The sequence below is a fragment of the Sminthopsis crassicaudata genome, chromosome 3 (genome assembly GCF_048593235.1).
Source record: "Sminthopsis crassicaudata isolate SCR6 chromosome 3, ASM4859323v1, whole genome shotgun sequence".
NCBI classification, from domain to species: Eukaryota; Metazoa; Chordata; class Mammalia; order Dasyuromorphia; family Dasyuridae; genus Sminthopsis; species Sminthopsis crassicaudata.
In genome coordinates, this window is record NC_133619.1 from 347,327,535 (window position 1) to 347,349,247 (window position 21,713).

At 35.7% G+C, this 21,713-nt stretch overlaps 1 protein-coding gene across 1 annotated transcript in view; it reads left to right on the plus strand.

Annotated features, from left to right (window-relative positions):
* Positions 1-21,713, plus strand: part of CLSTN2 (calsyntenin 2) — a 939,093-nt gene that overhangs the window by 781,186 nt on the left and 136,194 nt on the right. The window contains exon 6 of the mRNA XM_074301665.1: positions 11,375-11,560. Coding sequence (XP_074157766.1) covers positions 11,375-11,560 — 186 coding nt within the window. The remainder of the gene's footprint in view (positions 1-11,374; positions 11,561-21,713) is intronic.

The following is a 21,713-nucleotide window of genomic DNA, read 5'->3' on the forward strand; positions in this document are numbered from 1 at the left end:
CAGTGACCTAGAGAGTTACTTACCCTGAGAAGGGCATCTGAAGTACTCAAGGTGAATAGTGCTGATCAAGGCCATTACTTTCTCCCATCTGAAAACTACAAAGGTTCAGGGGAACATGATTAAAAGCTATAAAATCGGAGGATAGATAATAGGATTTTAAACCATAAACATCACCTAATTTAATCTTCTTAGTTTACAGAGGAGGAACCTAAGGTCTTTAAAGGTGAAATAACTTAAGGTCACATGAGCTCTAAGTAGAAAATATCCATGCAAACTGTCTTCCTAGGCCAGATTCTGTTCCACAATACTATGCTGTCCTTGCTATTTACTATGGGTAATAGTCTGTTCAAAGACTCAAAACCCCACTCAGAAAGTAAAGGAACCATACTGGGCATTAAATAAGTTGCATAGAACAATTCATATTTATGCCTTTTAGAGATCTTTTCACTCGATCTTTTTGCCTTTATTTATAATTCACTACATACATACACACGTGCATGCATGTACACATAGTCAATCATATTAACTACATAGACTTGAACAGATGAAGATTTTCATTATTGCCAATGAAGCTTTGAGGCCTTCTTTCTTTAATGTAACTTCCTTTGTTCATGTCCTTCATTGTATCAAAGATGCTTTCCCCTACCATCTCTAGAGGTGTGCATAAGAAAAAGTCCTGTATTTTCAGAGGACCAGTGACCTGTGTTTGAATGTTGGCTTTGCCTTTTGCTGTTTATATAAGAATGAGCAAGTCACTGTTTTATGACCTCTCAAAACTTCCTTCCAATTTTAACTCTATGATTCTATAATCTCTTATTTATCCCATTTTAAAAGACCCAGCTCTTCCATAACAACTTTACTTTATCCCTTCTAGTTGGAAATATTCTTTCCTTCTTCTAAATGTACTATTCTTTCTCTTTTTCATTCACCATGTCCTATTTTGAGAGTCTTTTAAGGGAGACAGTTTGGAAATATAAACTGAAATTTGGAAACACAGGAACTGACTTTGTTACTTAATACTTATATTATCTTTATCAAGTCACTTAAGCTCTCTAAACCTTCACTTCCTCACCTATAAAATGAAGAAGACTAGTCTAGAAAAGATTTAAAGTCCCTTTCCTTTTTACATCTATGATCTATCTTTTGGACTTTTAGATTTCTAAGATTTTTCAGGGCAAGAGTTATATATTACATGTTTTTGTTTTGTTTTGTTATTGCATCTCAAGCAGTTTTGTACTTTATTTTTCCATGCTTGCCAAACATTGTACTAAATATTTGGGATGCTAGAAAAAGCAAAGACATGCTCCTACTTTCATGCAGTTTATGTTGTAGTCAAGGAGACAACATGTAGACAACTCTGTACAATCAAGATACAGACATTAGCAGCTTTGGGGGAAGGAGACTGGAAAAGATTTACTGTAAAACTAAGCTTGCAGCTGCCTTGAAAGAAATTGAGGAAATCAAGAGAAAGACAGAAGGGAAGGGGCCACAGTATTCCAAAAATAGAGCATAGCCATTGAAAAGATACTAGATTGTGAGAGTCCCTAGTAGTAGGAGTAATCTGTATGATGTTTCAGCAAAGAAGAAGAGCAGTCATACAAGTAAATATTTAATAAATATTTTAATTAAAGTGGGTGGCATTTTGGAAGCAGAGTTGACCCTGGCAGAATTTTAAACTGTCAGAAATCATATTCAGATTATATCTCTCCTGTCTCCCCTCTGATGCCCTCTTTCCTACTTCCATTCAGGCTGCTCTTTAGATTCTTGTGTTCTATGTCCTCTTCCCCTGTCCTCATCAAACCATATTCTCAGAAGTCCCATTATTCCTATTACTCATTTCAAGGTTTTTCTAATAGGGGCAAAAGAATGAACTTCTAAATGCTGAATGTCAGCCATTGAACTATTGAAGTGAGGGAGAAAAGCAATGTTTCTTTGAGCAGACAGCCATCATAGATGCTACTTACTCATGAGACATGGCTTGTGTAGGTTACTGAATGCCAGAGCTTGTTTGAAATTGCATAATCCCATGGACAAATTCCAGTTCTCAATCATGTTGGGATTGTAGAAATAATAGGACCCTGTAATTTCAAATCTTACCTGTTTCCCCCCCCCCAAAAGGGCCTGAATAAAAGAATAAAATTAATTTTATAAAGGTGATTAGGGTAAATTTCAATACATAATTATCCTAGGCATTATGATGTTCTGAAAAATTAAGTTTTCCTAAGAAAAGAAAATGAATTAAAGGATACTTCATAATTTGTAAAGAAATGACCACTTCTACCTTAGAAGGGAACTACTTAAAATGACTAGCATTGCTTAGTGATTTCCAACAGATGTTCTTATAATGAATATGCATGAGAAACGCATGAGAAAAATAATTTTAGCCTTTATTCCTGATTTTTCCCCTAGTGAATATATTGTATGTTTTTAAAATTAAATTTTTGTCAATCCTTTCTCCCTCTTGCTTCTTTACTTCCTCATTGAGAAAAAACAAAAAACAAAACTTTTACAAATATAGAGAGGCCTCTACCTCACTTCCTTACTTCATCTCTTAACCATGCTTTTTACTCAAGAACCCACCCCTTCCTTTGCTCTCTGATCTTCTTTATGTCTCCTTACATTAGAATGTAAGCTCTTTGAGGGCAGGGACTGTCTAGCTTTTATTTGCTTAACACAGAGCCTGGCATGCAATGAGTGCTTAATGCTTGCTCAATCTTTCTTCTGTATACACAGATTGTTCACAAATGGATTGATGTGGGAGTAGGAATGACGGGGAAAAAAATCACATTTTTGGAGTTCTCAGACATGCTAAGAGAGATGGATTAAAGTCTTAGATAGCTGTCATCTCTCTCAGCATATGTGATCACAAAAGGCTCTTATCATTAGAAATGATGCCTTCACATTGCAAGGTTCTTTAGTGCAAAGGCAGTAAAATGAAAATATACAACTTTGGAGCCAGAGAACCTAAGTTTTAATACTGGTTTTGCTACTTACCACTCATAGATTCTGTGGAAGGTGATTAAGCCTCCCTGGGTCTCAGATTCTCTATCCACAAAACTGAAAGCTTCCTTCTAGATGAGGTGAAGTCCCTCACAGCTTTAACTCTATGATCTTATGGTGAAGCCATTTTTTATTTCTGTATTCCATTTCTCATCAACATCTTCCTCCTTCCCTTCCTCTCTCCTTTTCTTCCTTCCTTCCTTCCTTTCTTCCTTCCTTCCCTCCCTTCTTCACTTCCTTCCTTCCTTCCTTCCTTCCTTCCTTCCTTCCTTCCTTCCTTCCTTCCTTCCTTCCTTCCTTCCTTCCTTCCTTCCTTCCTTCCTTCCTTCCTTCCTTCCCTTTGTCCTTCCTTCCTTCCTTCCTTCCTTCCTTCCTTCCTTCCTTCCTTCCTTCCTTCCTTGCTTCCTTCCTTTCCTTCCTTCCTTCCTTCCTTTCTTCCTTCCTTCCTTCCTTCCTTCCCACCTGTTCTCCTTCCTTCTTTCTTTCCCACCTTTTCTCCTCCCTTCCTCCCTTCTTTCCTTCCTCTCTTTCTCCCTTCCCTTCTTACCTTCCTTATTCCTTCTCTTCTTTCCTCCCTCAGTCAACATTGGGTATTATACCCTTACCTACAGATGCTTTTTAAAGCATTTTTTTTTTCTTTTTGTACCTCTTTTGAATCCTTCCAAGGGTTCCAAGTTTTATCTTGAGACTTTCTGGCTAGATTGTTTTCTAAAGACCAGGTCTTAAACCAATCTGGTCACCAATAAAGTCCTAGGTCAAGTCCCATTGCTTGGGTCCTAATTGACTCAAACTGAATGTAAATAGCAGTCATTTCTGCTTTGCCCTGGCTGTCTTCCCTCCCAGATTCCTTTTCTTATTTAGATTTTTTCATTTTGGACTAAGTGAAGGAGGAGGTTCTTTGTTTCAATTGTTACCTAGTATTAATCACTAGATGGGTGCAGCCTCAGTCAAACTATTGACTGACCTTCATTGAAGGTCTATTGAAGATCTTATTTTAAAAAGCCCAGGTCTCTCATTGCATTCAGGGCTGATCTATATCTGGCCACTGGACTCAGTTGGCTCAGGAGGAGGACTATGCAGGGGATCTTGCACAGTCCTTTCTCCCTCACTTCAATCCAGTTCACTTGCATGTCATGGCATCATCCCCCTGTTGTCATGGTCCTCTTCCAGAACAAAGGACAAACAACAACAGGGAGGAATCAAGATGCACAGTGGATAGAACACTGTATCTGGAGTCAGGAAGACTTGAGTTCAAATCCAGCGCCACACATTTATTATCTGTTTGATCCTAGGCAAGTCACATAATCCCAGTTTCCTTCATGTATGTATGTATGCACACATGTGTGCATATTGTATTGTATAGGCATACATTTATATACTTGCATATATATACTAATATGCATAAGATATCTACATATCTGTATATTCTTATATAATAAAACCAAACAAATTATGAGTAAGTCTTAGAATTCAAGAATATATAACATCAAAACAGGAGGAACTATGTCATCCAATCATCTCATTTAGCAGATAAAGAAGCTAAGGATCAAAGAACTGCCAGTCACATAGCTATTCTGTGACAAGCATTGGACTAGAACTCAGTCATCAAACTCTCAGTGCTTTTTTCACAGAAAGGGAAGGAAGAAATGAATGCAAAGACTAAAAGAGTAAGGTTACAAATCTCTAATAAAAACAACGAAATTGTAAAGGTAAATTGCATTTCTTTGGCATTATTGCATCTGAATTAAATACTCCTGAAATGTCATAGGATCTTAGATCCAAAGTAAGAAGAGATGTCAATTCATTCCAGTCCTTTTATTTTAGAAATAAGGGAATGAATGCATTGGAAGGTTAAATAACATGTCTAAAGCCAGTCAATCTATCAAAAAAACATTTATTAAGTGTCTGCTATAGTTTAGAAATTGTGCTAACTTTGGAGATTCTATAAGGGAAAAGAAAAAAAAAACAGTCCCTGCTCTCAAGGAGCTTACAGTCTAACAGGGGAGTGAGACAGCATACAAACAATTATATAAATGAGATATATACAGGATAAAATGGAGATAATTAAGAGGGAAGGAAGGCACTAGCATTAAGAGAGATAGGGAAAGGCTTTGTATAGGTGGTGAGATTTTAGCTGGGACTTGAAGGAAGCCAAGAGACAGACATGAAGTAGGAGAGAGTTCCAAGCATATATCATAGCCAATAAACTCATCCAGTGAGGAGATGAAGTGTCTTAGTTAGCAGGCAGTATCACTGTACTGGAGATTATGTGGTAGGGAACAAGGGGAGGGAAGAAGATTAAAATATAAAAATATAGGGAATGTAGGCCAGGATCAGATAATAAATGGCTTTGAATGCCAAACAGAAGAGTTTATATTTGATCCCTAAGATAATAGGAAGTCACTAGAGTTGGGGAGGAGGTGCATAATGTGGTTAGATTGGCAACTGCATAGTCAGACCTGTCAAATCAATTTGACAGCTGAATAGGGGATGGATTTGAGTGGAGACTTAAGGCAAGGAGACCAATGAGAGGTTGGTATGGGTCTGCATCAGGGTGGTAGTAGTATTAGAGGAAAAAAGGAGAGTATACAAGGAAGGTAGAATCAGCAGGGCTTGGATACAGGGTAAAAAAGAATGAGAAGTTGAGGATGACATCTGGATGGTGAGCTTGGGTAACTGGGAGAATGTTGGTACTCTCAGCAGTAACAGGGAAATTAGGAAGAAAGGACGTCTCGGGGAAAAATATTATGAATTCCATTTTAGATATGTTGTAGATATGTTGAGGTGATGAAGTATCCAGTTTAAGATATCCATTAGGAAATTAGACATGTAAAATGGAGGGAGAGAGAGAGGTAATACCGGATAAATATATCTGAGAATTATCTGTACAGTGGTGATAATTGACTCTATGGAAGTTAATGAGTTCAGCAAACAGATGTACATAGAGAGGGAGAAGAGAAAACACAGGACAGAGCCCTGGAGGACAGATACAGTCACAGAGGTATGCTCTAGAAATATTCTTTCTCCAGAGCCAATCTGTCCTGTCTTTGTCAGGTAATCTAGATGAAAAGGAAGTCGTTTTGAGATTATATATAGATTATGGGAGAAAGTCAAATGGAAAATTTTATTAAGAAATAGTAATTAATGTTCCTATAGATCTTTTGAATCTAAGATTCAAAGAATTTCTTCATTTGTACAATAAAACAAAGAACTTAGAACTTGATATTAGAAAGACACAAATATGTCTGGATCAGGAATGTTGTTTGAGAATCTACCAAGCACATCCTTCCTGCAAAATGATAGGGAGGCCTGTTCATGATTCAGTTTCTCCCTCTGCTTCTCATCTCTTCTTTCTTCATCTTTTGTATTATATTTTTTAAAAATCTTTATGTGAAAATATTGACCTCTCTCCAGTCAAGAAATAAAATAATACATTTAAAGGGTAAAGAAATTTGTTTTAAATATATTAACCTTGCTATAGCCAACTATTTCTTTATATTTTAGACCAACTTAGACCAACCAATGCTATTCATTAAATGTACTATATTCTCTATTGCCTCAATCACTTTTTCAATCCTTCCTTTTCTCCTGGAATGCTTTCCACCTTACCACCACCTTTTCAAAGTTCTATTCATCTTTTGAGATTCAATTCATAATGTCACCTCTTTATGTGATGTTTTTCCTGATTATCTCAGAAGTGACTTACTTCTCAGAAAGCACTTTGTCATTTTCCTATGGCACTTATCACATTTTACTTTACATTATAATTAATTGTGTATATATCTATTCTATTCTACTAAATTGAAAGCTACTTGAGGATAGGCCTTTGCATTATATATCTTTATATTCCCCAATATGCTTATTCCAGAAGCCTGTCATATGAATGGCACTCAGTAAATATAAAAGAGTAAATTATAAAAATAATAATATCATAAAAATAGCAGTAACTTGATAACCAGAACTCAGAAAATGAGTTCTATGTAGAAAAATTCATATTCAATAGGCCTTTGTTGATTTTTAAAAAACTCTATTCTTCAAAGGATAGCTTCTGGACACTTTATAGAAGGACATAAAGTCCAGAAATTGTATACATTTTATTTTATTACAATGTTAAGATTTTCTCCTCTTCTAAATTTTTTCCTCTTGGTTACAGTCAAGACTCTCAGAGTAGATATTCATTAAATCATTAAAATCATTGCCAATCCAATTTTTAAAAATTGATTGATATTTTTGTTTTGATACAATAGATTCTTTCAACAATTACACAAAGGCCCCATCAAATAGTTTACTGATTGTTAACAGAATGAAAGACTTTATCTTTTAGCTTCGATGGCCTGTTATTAAAACTAACTAGTTTTTTTGACAAGAGTTCTGATGCTTCTCAATGTTGCCCTTTTTTTTTGTATTGAAACCATTTTGAAAGTTGTCTGGTTTACTTTATAAAAATGGAAAAAAATATTTTGCCTCTTTTACTCAATTTTCTTTAACTCAATAGCACTTCATACATACCACATTTTTCTAAATACTTCGTATTTGTTACTCTTTACAATGCAATAATGTTCTGTTACATTAATATACCATAGGTGTAAATATTTACATAAATCTTTCATTCAAAAACTCCCATGTGACATAGACAAAGAAGTAGAATCTTCAATAGGAACAATTCAGTAACTTTTAGTAGAACTCTTTCATAGCTGACCCTGCCAGATATGATTTGGCATGCCTTTCTCTTCACATAGTCCTTCTAAAAAGGAGTTTCCTCATCTTTTATTATCCTTACTAACTTGATATAAGTAAGATGCAGTCTCAGGATTGTTTTATTTTGCATTTTTTAATACTAATAGTCTTGAGCCATTTTTGTTGGTTTTTGAAAGCTTTAACTTACATTTCTTTTCTTTCTTTCTTTTTTGGAACAGCTCTCCATTCATATCTTTTGACTCCTTGTCTCTTGATGGTGACTAAGAATTTTAAAAAGTGATGTCAGTTGCTTGTAGATTTTGGATGATACTCTTTTTTTATTTATCATATATATTTTTTATAATATTATCCCTTGTATTCATTTTTCCAAATTATCCCCCCTCCCTCTACTCCCTCCCCCCGATGACAGGCAATCCCATACATTTTACATATGTTACAATATAACCTAGATACAATACATGTGTGTAAATACCATTTTCTTGTTGCACAATAAGCATTAGATTCGAAGGTACATGTAACCTGGGCAGACAGATATTAGTGCTAACAATTTACATTCACTTCCCAGTGTTCCTTCTCTTGGTGTAGTTGTTTCTGTCCATCATTGATCAACTGGAAGTGAGTTGGCTCTTCTTTATGTTGAAGATTTCCACTTCCATCAGAATACATCCTCATACAGTATTGTTGTTGAAGTGTACAGTGATCTTCTGGTTCTGCTCATTTTACTCAACATCAGTTGATGTAAGTCTCTCCAAGCCTCTCTGTATTCCTCCTGCTGGTCATTTCTTACAGAGCAATAATATTCCATAACCTTCATATACCATAATTTACCCAACCATTCTCCAATTGATGGACATCCATTCATCTTCCAGTTTCTAGCTACAACAAAAAGAGTTGCCACAAATATTTTGGCACTCACAGGTCTCTTTCCGCTCTTTAGTATTTCTTTGGGATATAAGCCCAGTAGTAGTACTGCTGAGTCAAAGGGTATGCACAGTTTGATAACTTTTTGTTGGATGATACTCTTATAAGATATATATAATGCAAAACCTCTGGCCAAATCAGAAATTTATTCTGATTTTTCAACTAGTTTTTATTATTTTAATAATATTTTATTTTTTTCAAATGCATGCAAAGATACTTTTCAACATTCACCTTTGCAAAACCTTGTGTTCCAAATTTTTCTCCCTCTCCTCCCCATTTTCCAATACAGCAAGCAGTCCAATATAGGTTAAACATTTGGAATTCTTCCGAATGTATTTCCATATTTGTCATGCTGCACGAGAAAAATCAGATCAAAAAGGTAAAAAATAAGAAAAAAAGCAAGCAAACAAAAACAAAAATGGTGAAAATATTATGCTTTGATCCACATTTAATGTCTAAAGTTCTGTCACTGGATGTGGATGACACTTTGCATCATAAGTTATTGGAATTTCCTTGTATCGCCCCATTGTTGAAAAGAGCCAGGTCCATCATAGTTGATCATCACATAATCTTGTTACTGCTATGTACAATGTTCTCTTGGTTCTGCTTACTTTACTTAGTAATTCTATTCCAGACTTCTCTGAAATTAGTCTGCTTATTATTTCTTATAGAAAAATAATATTCAATTATGTTCATACATCATAACTTATTTAGCCATTCCCCAAATGATGGATATCCATTCAATTTTTAATTCCTTGTCACTACAAAAAGGGCTACAAACATTCTTGCACATGTAGATCCTTTTTCCTTTTTTATGATCTCTTAGGGATATAGAGCCAGTAGAGACACTGCTGGATCAAAAGACATTCATAGCCTAATAGCTAGAAATTGCCATCCCAACTGGTTGAAACAGTTCACAACTCTACCATTAAGGCATTAGTGTCCCAGTTTCTTGTTGTTACTGTGTACATTGTATTCCTGGTTCTGCTTGTTTTGCTGAACATCAGTTTGTATAAAACTTTTCAGGTCTTTCTAAAATCTACTTGTTCATCATATTTTATAGAACAATAATATTCCATTATTTTCATATAGCACAACTTGTTCAACCATTTCCCAGCTGACGAGCATACACTCATTTTCTGATTCCTTGCTATCACAGAAAGAGCTGCCACAAACACTTTTGCATATGTGGATCCTTTTCCCCCTTTTATGATTTCCTTGAAATATAGACCCAGTAATGGCACTACAGAGTCAAAGCCAGATGAATTTTATTATTTTTTCTATCTCTATAAAGTAATTTCTTGGAAGTTTGATTGGTATGGCATTGAATAAGTTGATTAATGTAGGTAAGATTGTCATTTTTATTATATTAGCTCAGCCTACCCATAAGCACTTAATATTCTTCCATTTATTTAGATCTAACTTAATTTGTGTGAAAAATGTTTTGTAATTGTTTTCATATAGTTCCTGGCTTTATCTTAGCAAGTAGACTCCCAAATATTTTGTATTATCTACAATTATTTTAAATGAGATTTTTCTATTTCTTGTTGCTGGGCTTTGTTGGTGACATATAGTTTCATCTAGTTTTTTAAAGGTGCTTTATAGCAAAATTACATATATTTGGCCAGACATGGCCAAATATCCAGTTCTGTATTCTAATGCATTTTCTTATTAAAAAGAGAGATCCAAGTCTCATGGTATATAAAATGGATAATCTAATATATGACCCCACCCACTCATAGGGTAGGAATGAACTTGAGAATTAGCTAATACCTCTGAAATTTTTTGAGCTTCTCAAAAGAAACCTGCTTATCAAAATGTCATAGGAGAAGAGGAAAAAGAACAAGACACATTTAAAATCTGACTGGAATGTAGCTTTATTGTGAATATATGCCATCATGCAGGGACAAAGTCGTCTGGGTACTGCATCCCTTGCACACAATTATTGGAAAAGAAAGTCAGTTTCTTCATTTCATCTGATTCCTGGAGCTAGACATCACTGGCAACTAAGGAGAAAGGAGGGAAAAGAAGGAAAAGAGAAAAAGGAAAGAAGTCACCTATTGCTTTGTCTTCTTTGATTGGGAAAGTTGCTTTTCCCCTCAGAAATAATAAATCAAAGAATGAGCTGATAAATGTTCTTCCCCAATTACTTGCCTGGATTTTGAACATCAAAAAATGTAAGACCAAAGTATAAGATCTGTGTGGTCTATTATTTCTAATGTATTCGAAGCCATTCATTTTTTAAAATCCTGAAACTTTAAGAAAAGAAAAAGATATGGTACAGGTATATCAGAACAAATCTCACTATTAGTGAAGAAGGGAATAGGACACTATCTCTTTAACCTACAATCAAAAATGGCTGAAACTACCAAATTGGTGGGCACCCTGGTGATAAAGCTCACAGCTGAGTTCTAGTGACATGACAAGTACTAAAACTCACACATGAGGTGCCTGGTGATTTTCACACCAATTGAGTGTGAACCAAGTTAATTTTTAAGTTTAGTGGCTAAGTCCTAGAGTCAGAGATTATCTGAAATGTTGCAGATCATATTGGCTGTTTCTTCATCACTTCAACCTAGGTGTAATTTTGGCATGTGTGAACTAAATGTCCTTCATTTCCCTTGTGAATCATGTACTTTAAATTGTGTTTTACAAAGTGGTGATTTAGTTGAATGAATTATATAGAAACAAAATCAAAATATTTATTGGGATTCTAATAATATTTTCCCTTCCTCTTTTTTCCTTTTTTATTCAGACTGGGCCAAGAGAATCGAATACAAGCCTGGTTCAGGGAGTATGCCCTTGTTTCCTAGCATCCGCCTGGAAACTTGTGATGGACCTGTTTCCTCAATCCAGATAACCACAGAACTACAGACTAATTACATTGGGAAGGGATGTGATCGAGAGACATACTCAGAAAAATCTCTTCAGAAATTATGTGGTATGTTCTGCCTTTTGTTTTTTCTCAGAATTAACTTTTTTAAAAATACTCTAATAAAAATACTTTAATAAAAAAAACAGACTTTTCAAATATATTCTATTACATCATTTGTATTTCACCTAGAAAGACAAGTAGGATGGTGAAAGTCAACTTTGAAGATGACTACAGATGAAAAGACAGAAAAACAATGTAGGAGGAACAGAATTAGGACTGGGAAGTCAAAAACTTAGATTTCAGTCCCAGCTACATCATTAGTTTAATATTTGACTTGGTAACTTATTATATCTGTGGGTACCAGCTTCCTCCTTTGGGAAATGAAAATGTTGGCCTAAATAACCTTTAAAGACCCTTCCTATTTTAATATTCTATGATCCTATGAAAGCAAAAGCAGGAAACTGAGACAAGGTTAATATCAACTCTCATTAGCTCCAGTTCCTCATAGCTGACAAGAAGAAAATTCACTAAAGCTCTGCTATGTAAGGTGTGTATGTAAGGTGTTGTATGATACAAGGTGATGAAATCCCATGTAAGGTGATGAGGATTATGATGAATATTATAAAGTGCTTTAAGATTTGTGAAGGATTTTATATGTACCATTTCATTTGATTGCCACTATAATCCTATGAGATTAATGTTGTTATTATTCCCATTTTCCAAATGATACAACAGGTTGAGAGAAATTAATTAAATGATTTGTCAATAATCTTTCAGCTAATAAGTATTTGAGGTAAGACACCAAGCCCAGCACTGTACCAACAATTTAAGCATTTCCAAAGCCATATGTTTTGAGTGAGAACCGTATTTTTTTCACTTACACAGTCAGTAAGGAGAGACAACCGTCTAATAGATACTTAGAAGAGTCCCAGGCACATGGAGTAGAGAAGATAACTATGTAGGCGATACAAGCAAGCCATTTACTTAAGGTCCAGCCAGTAAAAATCAGCATTAGAGACTTATTTGATGCTATTGTTCTTATCTGTCTTATTGCTGAGGCATAGAAGAGACAAATTATTGAAGAATACAAATTCTGTATATTTACCTTGCCAAAATTCTGGATCAGAAGCAGGAGAACAATGGAATTCTCTGCCCTACTAATTCAATTGCAAATCTAGGTAGCAAGAAGGCATCTAGATACCGGTCTGAGCTAGTTAAATTGCTAGAGATGGCAGACACTGCTAAAAATTGATCTCAAACTGGCTTTATCACACTTTTGTCTGCGATTGTGACTCTGAGACTCCATCTATTTATTTTCTCCATAAATGACATGTGGTGAAGAAAACAGTGCTTTCACAAAATAAATCAAAAGGGATATATCTCTTTCAATTATCTACGTTTCAAGTTAAAAAAAAAAGGACAGAAGGCAAAAATTATTGGGGAAATTGCCTCAAATTCCCCATTTCCCTTTGCTGGCAGAGATGCAGCTTTAAAATATTTGTTTTATTTAGATTATCCTATTTCAGTCCCTTTTGACCTGAAATATCTTAAGGAAAAGAGCCCACACTAGCATGAGTTTTAGTTATTTTCAAACATGATCTGGCTAAGAAGGAAATGATGAAATCAGCTTGTCACAAATCAGATGAGTCTATAGACCTTAGTCTGGGCTTTGATTTTAAAAGTTCTTGGAGGGAGATGAGGAGATATAGTGGTTGAGAAGGATTAGTGAGGGAAGGATGCTAAAATGGTATCAGGGCATGTTAACACAGCTACATTTAATCCTTGCTGCCAACCTCTTTATCCTCATATGATGGCTGCTTAATTTACTCTGGAAAAGAGTTTCCTCAAGAAATGACCTTACTCAAACAAGTCATAGGAACAAACTCTTTGAAGAAAAAGAAAAAGAAAAGAAACTTTCATTTCTCTCCCAGTGACACAGAGAGCAGTGTTGCCTTGATCAATTATGGAGAACTAATTGGGGGAAAGGTGATTGTGTTTGTGCTGGTGTGCCTTGAAGTATACTTTTGCACCTTCTAATTAGGAATCTAATTTATGAATTACAGTATAAAATGGCTTGGGAGGTTAGAAAAGACAGGTGAGAAATGTGTTTAAATTCCGGGCTTCTGTTTTGCTTTGTCTAGACTTCATTTTAAAAAATGTAGCTTGTGTTTTCACATTTGGTTAGAAAGTACACTCTTATCACATTCAAAACTGGTTCATTCTGATGGCTACTAACCTCAGTGGAACACGTCTGTCTCAAGTGAAAATCTTTTCCTTGTTTTTTTGGTGTTTTTTATGGATAGGAAGGCAATCTACAGTAAAGTTTTCCAATCAGGATGTGCTGTAACCCATTGGAACCTTGAGAAGATGCTTTTAATGGATCCTGGGGTCCTGGGTTTCCAAGCTTACCTCAGCCAATTTTTGATTTTAAATTAATGTGGTGAGAACCATACTAAGAGGGAACATGTTATTGGAATCAGTTTTGTGTGGTGGAACATTGGGGTCAGAAGATAGATTTGAGCACTGCTTAGGTACTTCCTAACTTATGTCACTTAATTACAATGACCTTGGTTTCTTCTTCCATAAGATGAGGGGAATAGGTGTGATGATTGTGTTCACATTTTGTCATAAGAGAAAAGGAAGTAATTTATATGTCACGTCATATTTTCTATCCAGTGGTTCTTTACTTTTTAGTCTCAGGATTCCTTTACACTCTTAAAAATTGTTGAGGACTCCAAAAAGCTTCTGCTTATGTGGATTATATCTATCGATATTTGCCATATTAAATATTTATTTATTTATATTTACTACAAAGCCAAAAATTAGGTAGTTCTCTCAAGGAAGTTATATTTTATAAAGAAAACTACAGTATGTAGTCCTAGACCTGGAGTTAGAGGGCTTGGGTTCAAATGCTCCATCCTGTTACTGTATGACCTTGAAAAAGTCAGTTGCTTTCTCTGGTCCTCATTCTCCTTCTCTGTTAATTAGGCAATGCAGAGTTGGTGGTTTCTATCATATCTTTCAATTCTACATTCTCTGATACTATGATAACATTCATTCTCCAAATATTTCATAGCTATCCAAACTTATAGAAAACTTTGAGATTTCTTTTTTTATCAAAAATACACAATTTCAACATTGGGTCATGATCAGAAAATGATCAAATACTTTTTTATGGACTGGGCATTGTCCTAACTACTGAGGGCACAAATGCAAGCAAATAAAATAGTCCCTTCCTTCAAAGAGTTTATATTCTTATAGGGACAGACTTATGGAATTGTAGGGGCAGAAGGAGGTAGAAAAAACAGAGTACAATGGTCTGGAAATGTGTAGGAAGTAGCTCAGTGGTCCAGTTTCTGGTAGGATAAGGTGAAAGCTCATTTAGCAGCTATTAGGATCCTGGGGCAAAAGTCTGGTAAGTAGAGGAAATTTCAAGTGCATGCAACCAGTTTGGAGATATTTAGGAAGAAAGAATGCCTGTCTGTAGTAAGAAGGAAAGAGAGAAAAAGAGAATAAAAGAAAGAGTGAGAGAAGCAAAAAGTTAGGAAGAGGGAAAGCAGAGAGAATGAATGAATGTTGAGAAAGACTGGTACCACAATTATAGATGCAGCTTCCCTTTTTCTTATCATATGTCTGCCTTCTGGCTTGATTATGGGATAGATGGATGAGAGGAGAGGGATCTCCCCACAGACACACTACTACACTCCTATAAAACACAATTCTCCATTACTATCACAAGATATTGGCCCAAGTTTATAGTTTTCAGCAGACAAAAGGTTATAAGCTTGGGTGTTCCAAGTGGGTTCAACAGTTACCTCTTATTTGAAGTGGTTTCTCATATTCCTTCCCTACAAGGGATATTTCTTCTTCTAAGTGTATCCTCAGCATTTAGCACAAAGTGAGCACTTAATAAATATTTGTTGAATTGAATTGAATGTCTCATCCCAAAACAATGGCTCTTGTTAAAAATAAGCACAACTCCAAAGGGAGACATAAATATACAAACTGAACTTAATTAAACATTTAAGAATTATCTAGATAATTCTACTGTACTTTGGGAAAAATTTTAATTTTCAGGTTCTAATCTAGAAATTTTATTAACATTGAAATACACTGTTCACCAAGAATTCAGGTTCCTGGGTTAAAAGAATAAACAACTTCAGCTTGGTTTGTGTGTTAATAGAAATTCCTATTTAATATTTGGATTTCAACAATTTAGCTTGGTATGAGATATTAACTTAACCACTTTTTCCTGAAATAGCCAGAAAACTGAGTTCAAAGCATTGTTAGTAGTTGGGTATTTTGTTTTTTGTTCATTTTTCTCTTTTCTTCAAGGAACTGTGATTTCATCTGTGGGGTACTTCTCCCATAATCTTTGCAGATCACAAGCTGTTCATGACTTAGAGAACAGTCTTCAATAGTTGCTGTGCTTGAAAACACTTGATAACCAAGTGATCAGCTCTCTGGTGATGAGCCTTTCCAAACTTAACCAGCCAAGCCTTCAAACAACAAGCACATACAGCCCATGGCTGAGCCCAAATGCTAAGTAAAACCTGAGTGTGTGCTTTACTGCATTGCCTTTTCCCATGACACAATGAAGCCTCGTGGTATAGGAGTAGAGAATTCTCTTGGATTTCCTAGATAATACATCTTTTTATACACTTAGACAAGTGTTTAATAAAGCATAAATACGGACAACAGTGATACCTTTCCTGAGGATTGATGGGGTTCATTTGGTTTGGGAGGATTTTTTGGGGGCTTCTTCTATATTGAAAACTCAAATCCTATCTTGAACAAATGACTTTTTCCCAATCTCCTCCTATATCTAGTGTTTCCCCTCTGGAATTATCTCTCAATTTATACTCTAGGTATAGGTATACACATAGGTATAGGTATGCACACGCTTTTGCATATAAGCTAATTTACATATATATATATGTATATATACCCATGTATATCTTGTGTGTACATAGTTGTTAATATGTTATATTCATTATTATATTGTAAATTTCTTGAGGACAGGGACTGTGTTCTTGCCATTTTTTTTGGTATTCCTAGCACTTAGCACATTACTTAGCACATAGTATATGCTTAATAAATACTTGTTGACTAAGAGGAACATGTGATATATAGCTCACCTCTCTGGAATGGAAACTTCTTGACGGGTTTCAGCAATTATGACAAACTGAAATGACAAGTTTATGTGCCTTGAATTACCCCCAAGAGAAGGTGGCCTGGCTTAAATGGGCTTCTATTCAAGGAGTACCCAGTGGAACAAAGGAAATTATTGATTTATTGGATAAACAGGCTCATCAATTACCTGATACTTGGGATGGCTTTTTGGGATACATCATCCCCAGATGAAATGCTGTCTTCTGTGGAATAGCCCCTGCTAACAATGAGGGATATTGCAAATGTGTAACACTTATAAAGCCTGACTAAATAGCTAAACGAACTAGGAGCACAGAAGAAACTACTGGGATAATTGAAACCAAAACGAGGGGCTTAACCCAAATGAAATACTAAATCTTGTCTAGTCATCGAAGAGAATGCATAGAGCCCTGGAAGTGTGAGTAGAAGTTACATTTCTTATTTTAATAGCTTTAGTCAATTCGATTCAGTTCACTAAGTATTTTCTGAGTTTTACTCTATGCTGAACTCTATGATAATCTTCTCAATGTACCGTTTTAACCATGTTATTCCCTTGTTCAAAGGCTTTTGATGGCTTCCCATTTCCTACCACTTCAAATCTTAATTCCTTTGCCTAATTCTCAAGTCCTATTACAATTACAGTCCAACCTATCTCTCCAATCTTATTTCCCACAGTTCTTTAGCCTATAGCCTTCATTCTAGTCAAAGAAATCTTCATTCTCTCTCTGTTTCAGCACAATGGAACAAAGCACTAGATTTGAAGTAAGGAGACCTGCGTTTATATCCTGGATGCAACATTTCTTAGCTGTGAATGACCCAGGGGGGTACTGCAGCCAGCTTCAATCACTTAGAGAGGGGCAACTGTTAAATTTTCATTGTGAATATTTATACCCCCAAAATGGACAAATGCTACAAATCAGGGCTTGATTTATTATTTGACTGCTTTTCTAAACTTAAGAAAGTGATGGAGAAAATGTTGACAATGCAGATTTATATTCCCCCCCTTTTTTTTCTTTTTTGGAGGCAATTGGGTTTAAGTAATTTGTCCAAGATCACACTGCTAGAACGACAGCTGATTTGAATTCTAATTCTCCTTACTCCAAGTTTGGTGCTTTATCCACTGCACCCTCTAGTTGGCCCAACAATGCAGATAAAATTAAAAGTATATCATGTGTATATTCATTCCCTCTCCCCTTTCTCCAAAGCCAATGGTTAAACATTTACCAGCACCACCCCGGAAGTAACCATGGGTTCTTTACCTTTCTGTACATGTTTCCTCTTATGTAAAATGGTGATAATAAACCATCTCTTTTTTTTTTTAAATCAAATATACTGTCTTGCATCATAATCTGTTTTTGAATATGTACTAGTCTTGTCTATCCAGGGAGACTACAAGTCCCTTGAGGACATGGATCACAATTGATTATTTTGTATTCCCCACAACATCTAGCACAGAACAAAATATCAAAGAATGCCACAGGAATATGGTGAATTTTTGTTGGTTGGTTGATAAAGAAAATAGAGTCGCTGGCCTTGACTCCATACATGAGAAGTTAGTAAAAGGCTCCAGGGAACTCAGGTCCTCTTAGACTTCCTGCTCTTCACTCTCCTAATTCATGTCTTGATAGCTTTACTATAGCATATGAGGTGGAAAGGGGGAGTAAAAGGGAAGGTGGGCAAGGAGTGGGGAGTAAAGCTTGGTTTGGAGTGAATAGGTTGAGAACATCATTCTAATTCCTTTCACTTGTCTTTCTATCTTTCTTCTCCTACCCAAAGTCTTGTCCTGGACTAGTTCCAGATGAAAGCAAAGTTGTCTTATAATTTGATCCATTTCAAACCAGTGGACTCCGAAGAATCATGGCTCCATTGTGTTCTAAAATTTCTTCCTTTGAGCAAATGTCAGTTCCTGCCAAGGCTACCATAGCCACATATCTCATAAAACCCATAAGTATCTTCTACCTTTAAAAGGAAAAATCCTATATCATCCAATCTAATGAACATTTATTAAATGCTTACTAAGAGCTAGACATTATTCCAGGTACTAAAGATACAATGACAAAATGAAACAATAGTAGGAGGGTACAATATGAACACAAATAATTATGTACATGATAATTTGAGAAGATAGTTTGAGTACTAACAATTAAGAGAATTTGGAAAGATTTCCAGTAGGAAAATCATAAAGGAAGCTAAAATTCTAGGAGGTATGATGAGGGAGTATATTCCAGCAAATCAACAAGAGTTTCTTTTTTTACACCAAACACTTTTAAGTGCTTACTCTGTGTCAGGTATTGTGCTAAGTGCTAGAATATAGAGAAAAACATGTCCCTTGCCCTCAAAAAACTCAAATTCTAATGGAAGAGAGAACACGAAAAAAAAAAAACCCACCAACATCCTACAGAATATATATAGTATAAATAGCATATATATATATATATATATATATATATATATATAATATACATACATATCATATATATATGTATATATATATATGATAGGATAGATAACACAAGAAGGAAGAAATTGGTCATGTAATATGGAAGGGGTAGGATTGGGAAAGTCCTCTTAGAGAAGGCATAATGGCATCTTTACAAAGACACAGAGATGGGAGATGATATGCCATATCTAAGAAATAGTTGATAAATCATTTTGACTGAAATGTGCAGTAAGCCTGGAAAGTAGCTGGGGGCAGACATGGAAGGCTTTAATGAAATCTGAAGAGTTTTTATTTTAATTGATGTTTCTTGAATAATGTGTTATTTAGAATCATGACTTTGGCAAACTGTGAAGGATAGATTGGAGAGGGGAGAAACTAGAAGGTTCTAGTTATACTATTATAGGATTTAAAATAATCTTTGTAGAAGGAGAAATCAAGATTCTGAAGGATGAAGGGGTTTGCCCATAACTGTACAGGGAGTAAGACGCAGAGCCAAAAATTCAAACTCATATCTCCTAATTCTAAATCCAATTTTGTTTCCAACTGTGTCACTTTGACTAAAGTTAATGTAGTCTGGCTGGCCCCAGAGGGACTGCCATGTATGATTCTTTATCATTTCCAAATGAGTTTCTTAAATACACACTGATGAGCAGATGATGTGATTCAGACTTTGCAAAATGACAACCCATGTTTATAAACTGCGTTCCCTTGAGTCCGAGTCAGGGAGGAGAGAAGCTGACGCAAAATCTTGAGAGAGTGCAACCCATTATTTTTCGTTTTAGTGCACCAAGAAATGAAAACAAATTTTTGAAGTTTATGATCATCTGCGCCATCTGGGTAAATTGAGTTTGATGTTTTCAAATAGGTAACATCTGTGTGTGAGATAGTGCAACCTGCTGTTCTATCCACAATTAGAGATACCTTAGCAAGCAGAGACTGTCCTTGTGCAGGGGAGTCTAAAGAGAGAGTTGCTGATGGGAGGACCCTGTCAAGTTAACACTCTGATTTCAGTTAGAATCTGATCTGAAGAATAAGTCCTATTGAAACACAGAGCACCTGGAGCAGAAAACATTCAGTAATGAGGTTGGACTTGCCTTGATAGCAGGTTGGAGATGGTGGAGCTGCATACTAAACAAAGAGAGAAAAGAAAATAATGTCTGGTTGGAATGGCACTTGCAAAGCACAGCATGGGTGGAAAAAAATATTGAGGTTATTGAAATGCATCTTTATCTGGTGTAGGGTCTCTTCACTGCCTTTTCCTTCTTTTTAGGGTTTGCCTTCTTCTGACCTCAGGTGCCTGCTATCCCTGTACTTTCCTTCCCATTTAAATCTACTCTTCAGAAAGATGTAAATCCACTTATGCTGAGGTCATCAAGAGACAGAAGGCCCAACATGTTATTGTCCCTTTGGGGGTTTTCATATTAAAAAAAAAAAAAAGTCAAACTATTAAGCCAAAGAAAAAAAAATGAAACTCTAAGGGTAGAAGTTCAAGTAAAAGCAAACATGATTATGGTAGTAGAAAGAAACTTTTGGAATCTCTTCTCAGAGATAACAATTCTTAAGGATAATACAGAGAAGACTAGCTCCTATGGTTGAATTCCATAGGAAACCACACTAAACAACATATATCACATATATATAATAATAATGGAAGGGATGGAAACCTGATACTACTGTAGCAGCAGTAACTTCTGGAGACCTTGCCTTGCCACTATGACCACTTCTTTTGTGACCAGTACTTCTTTGTGATGTTGCTAATCATTCTAGCTCTTTCTAAAGAATACATTGAAGCAAGATAATTATGATCATAATTGAGTTTGAGTGTTATGTTTACTTGTAGACTGCTGGTTTTGAGGCTGGAATTGAAGGTCACTAACTCTGGATTGTTTCAGGTCTCTGTTTCTCCTACCACCTTCAAACTTCATTTCAGAGGGACGTATGGACAGCTAGAGAGCTCTATAACAGCCTTATATAGGAGGGGATGTGAGCTTAATTTTGAAGGAAACTAGAGTTTCTGAGGGGCAGTCAGGTGGCATAGGGGATGGAATCCTGGGCCACAGTTAGGAAGTGTCATCTTCCTGAGCTCAAATACCACCTCAGATACCAGCTGTGAGACTCTATTTGCCTCAATTTACTCATTTGTAAAATGAGCTGGAGAAGGAAATGGCAAACCCCTCTAGTATCCTTGCCAAGAAAACCCAAAAGTAGTCTCAAAGAGTTGGGTAGGACTGGAACAATGGAACAAAAGGGACCCTGAGGGATTGCCATTCCATAGATAGAATGAGCATTTACAGAAGAAAAAAAAAAAAAAAAAAAGGTGATTGCTTCTAAAGCGGTGTGATTATAGGACACAGAAACAGTCTTTGTCCCCCAGTCTTACCTGATCTGCTCCCTAAGCCCTAAAACTCTTCCAATGATAAGTAAAGCATTCCTTTTCACAATTAGAATTAAAACTTAAAGTAAAAATATACTTGAGAAAGTCTCACTATCTTTCCCGTCAACCACACTTGTTAACCAATCAGTTTAGAGTGGCTAAAGAAAAAAAGGATAGAGTCTTAGGGAACATCTACAGTTGTGGAGAGTGATATCTGATCCTCTTCTTTAGAATCCTGTCCAGTTTATTTTGAC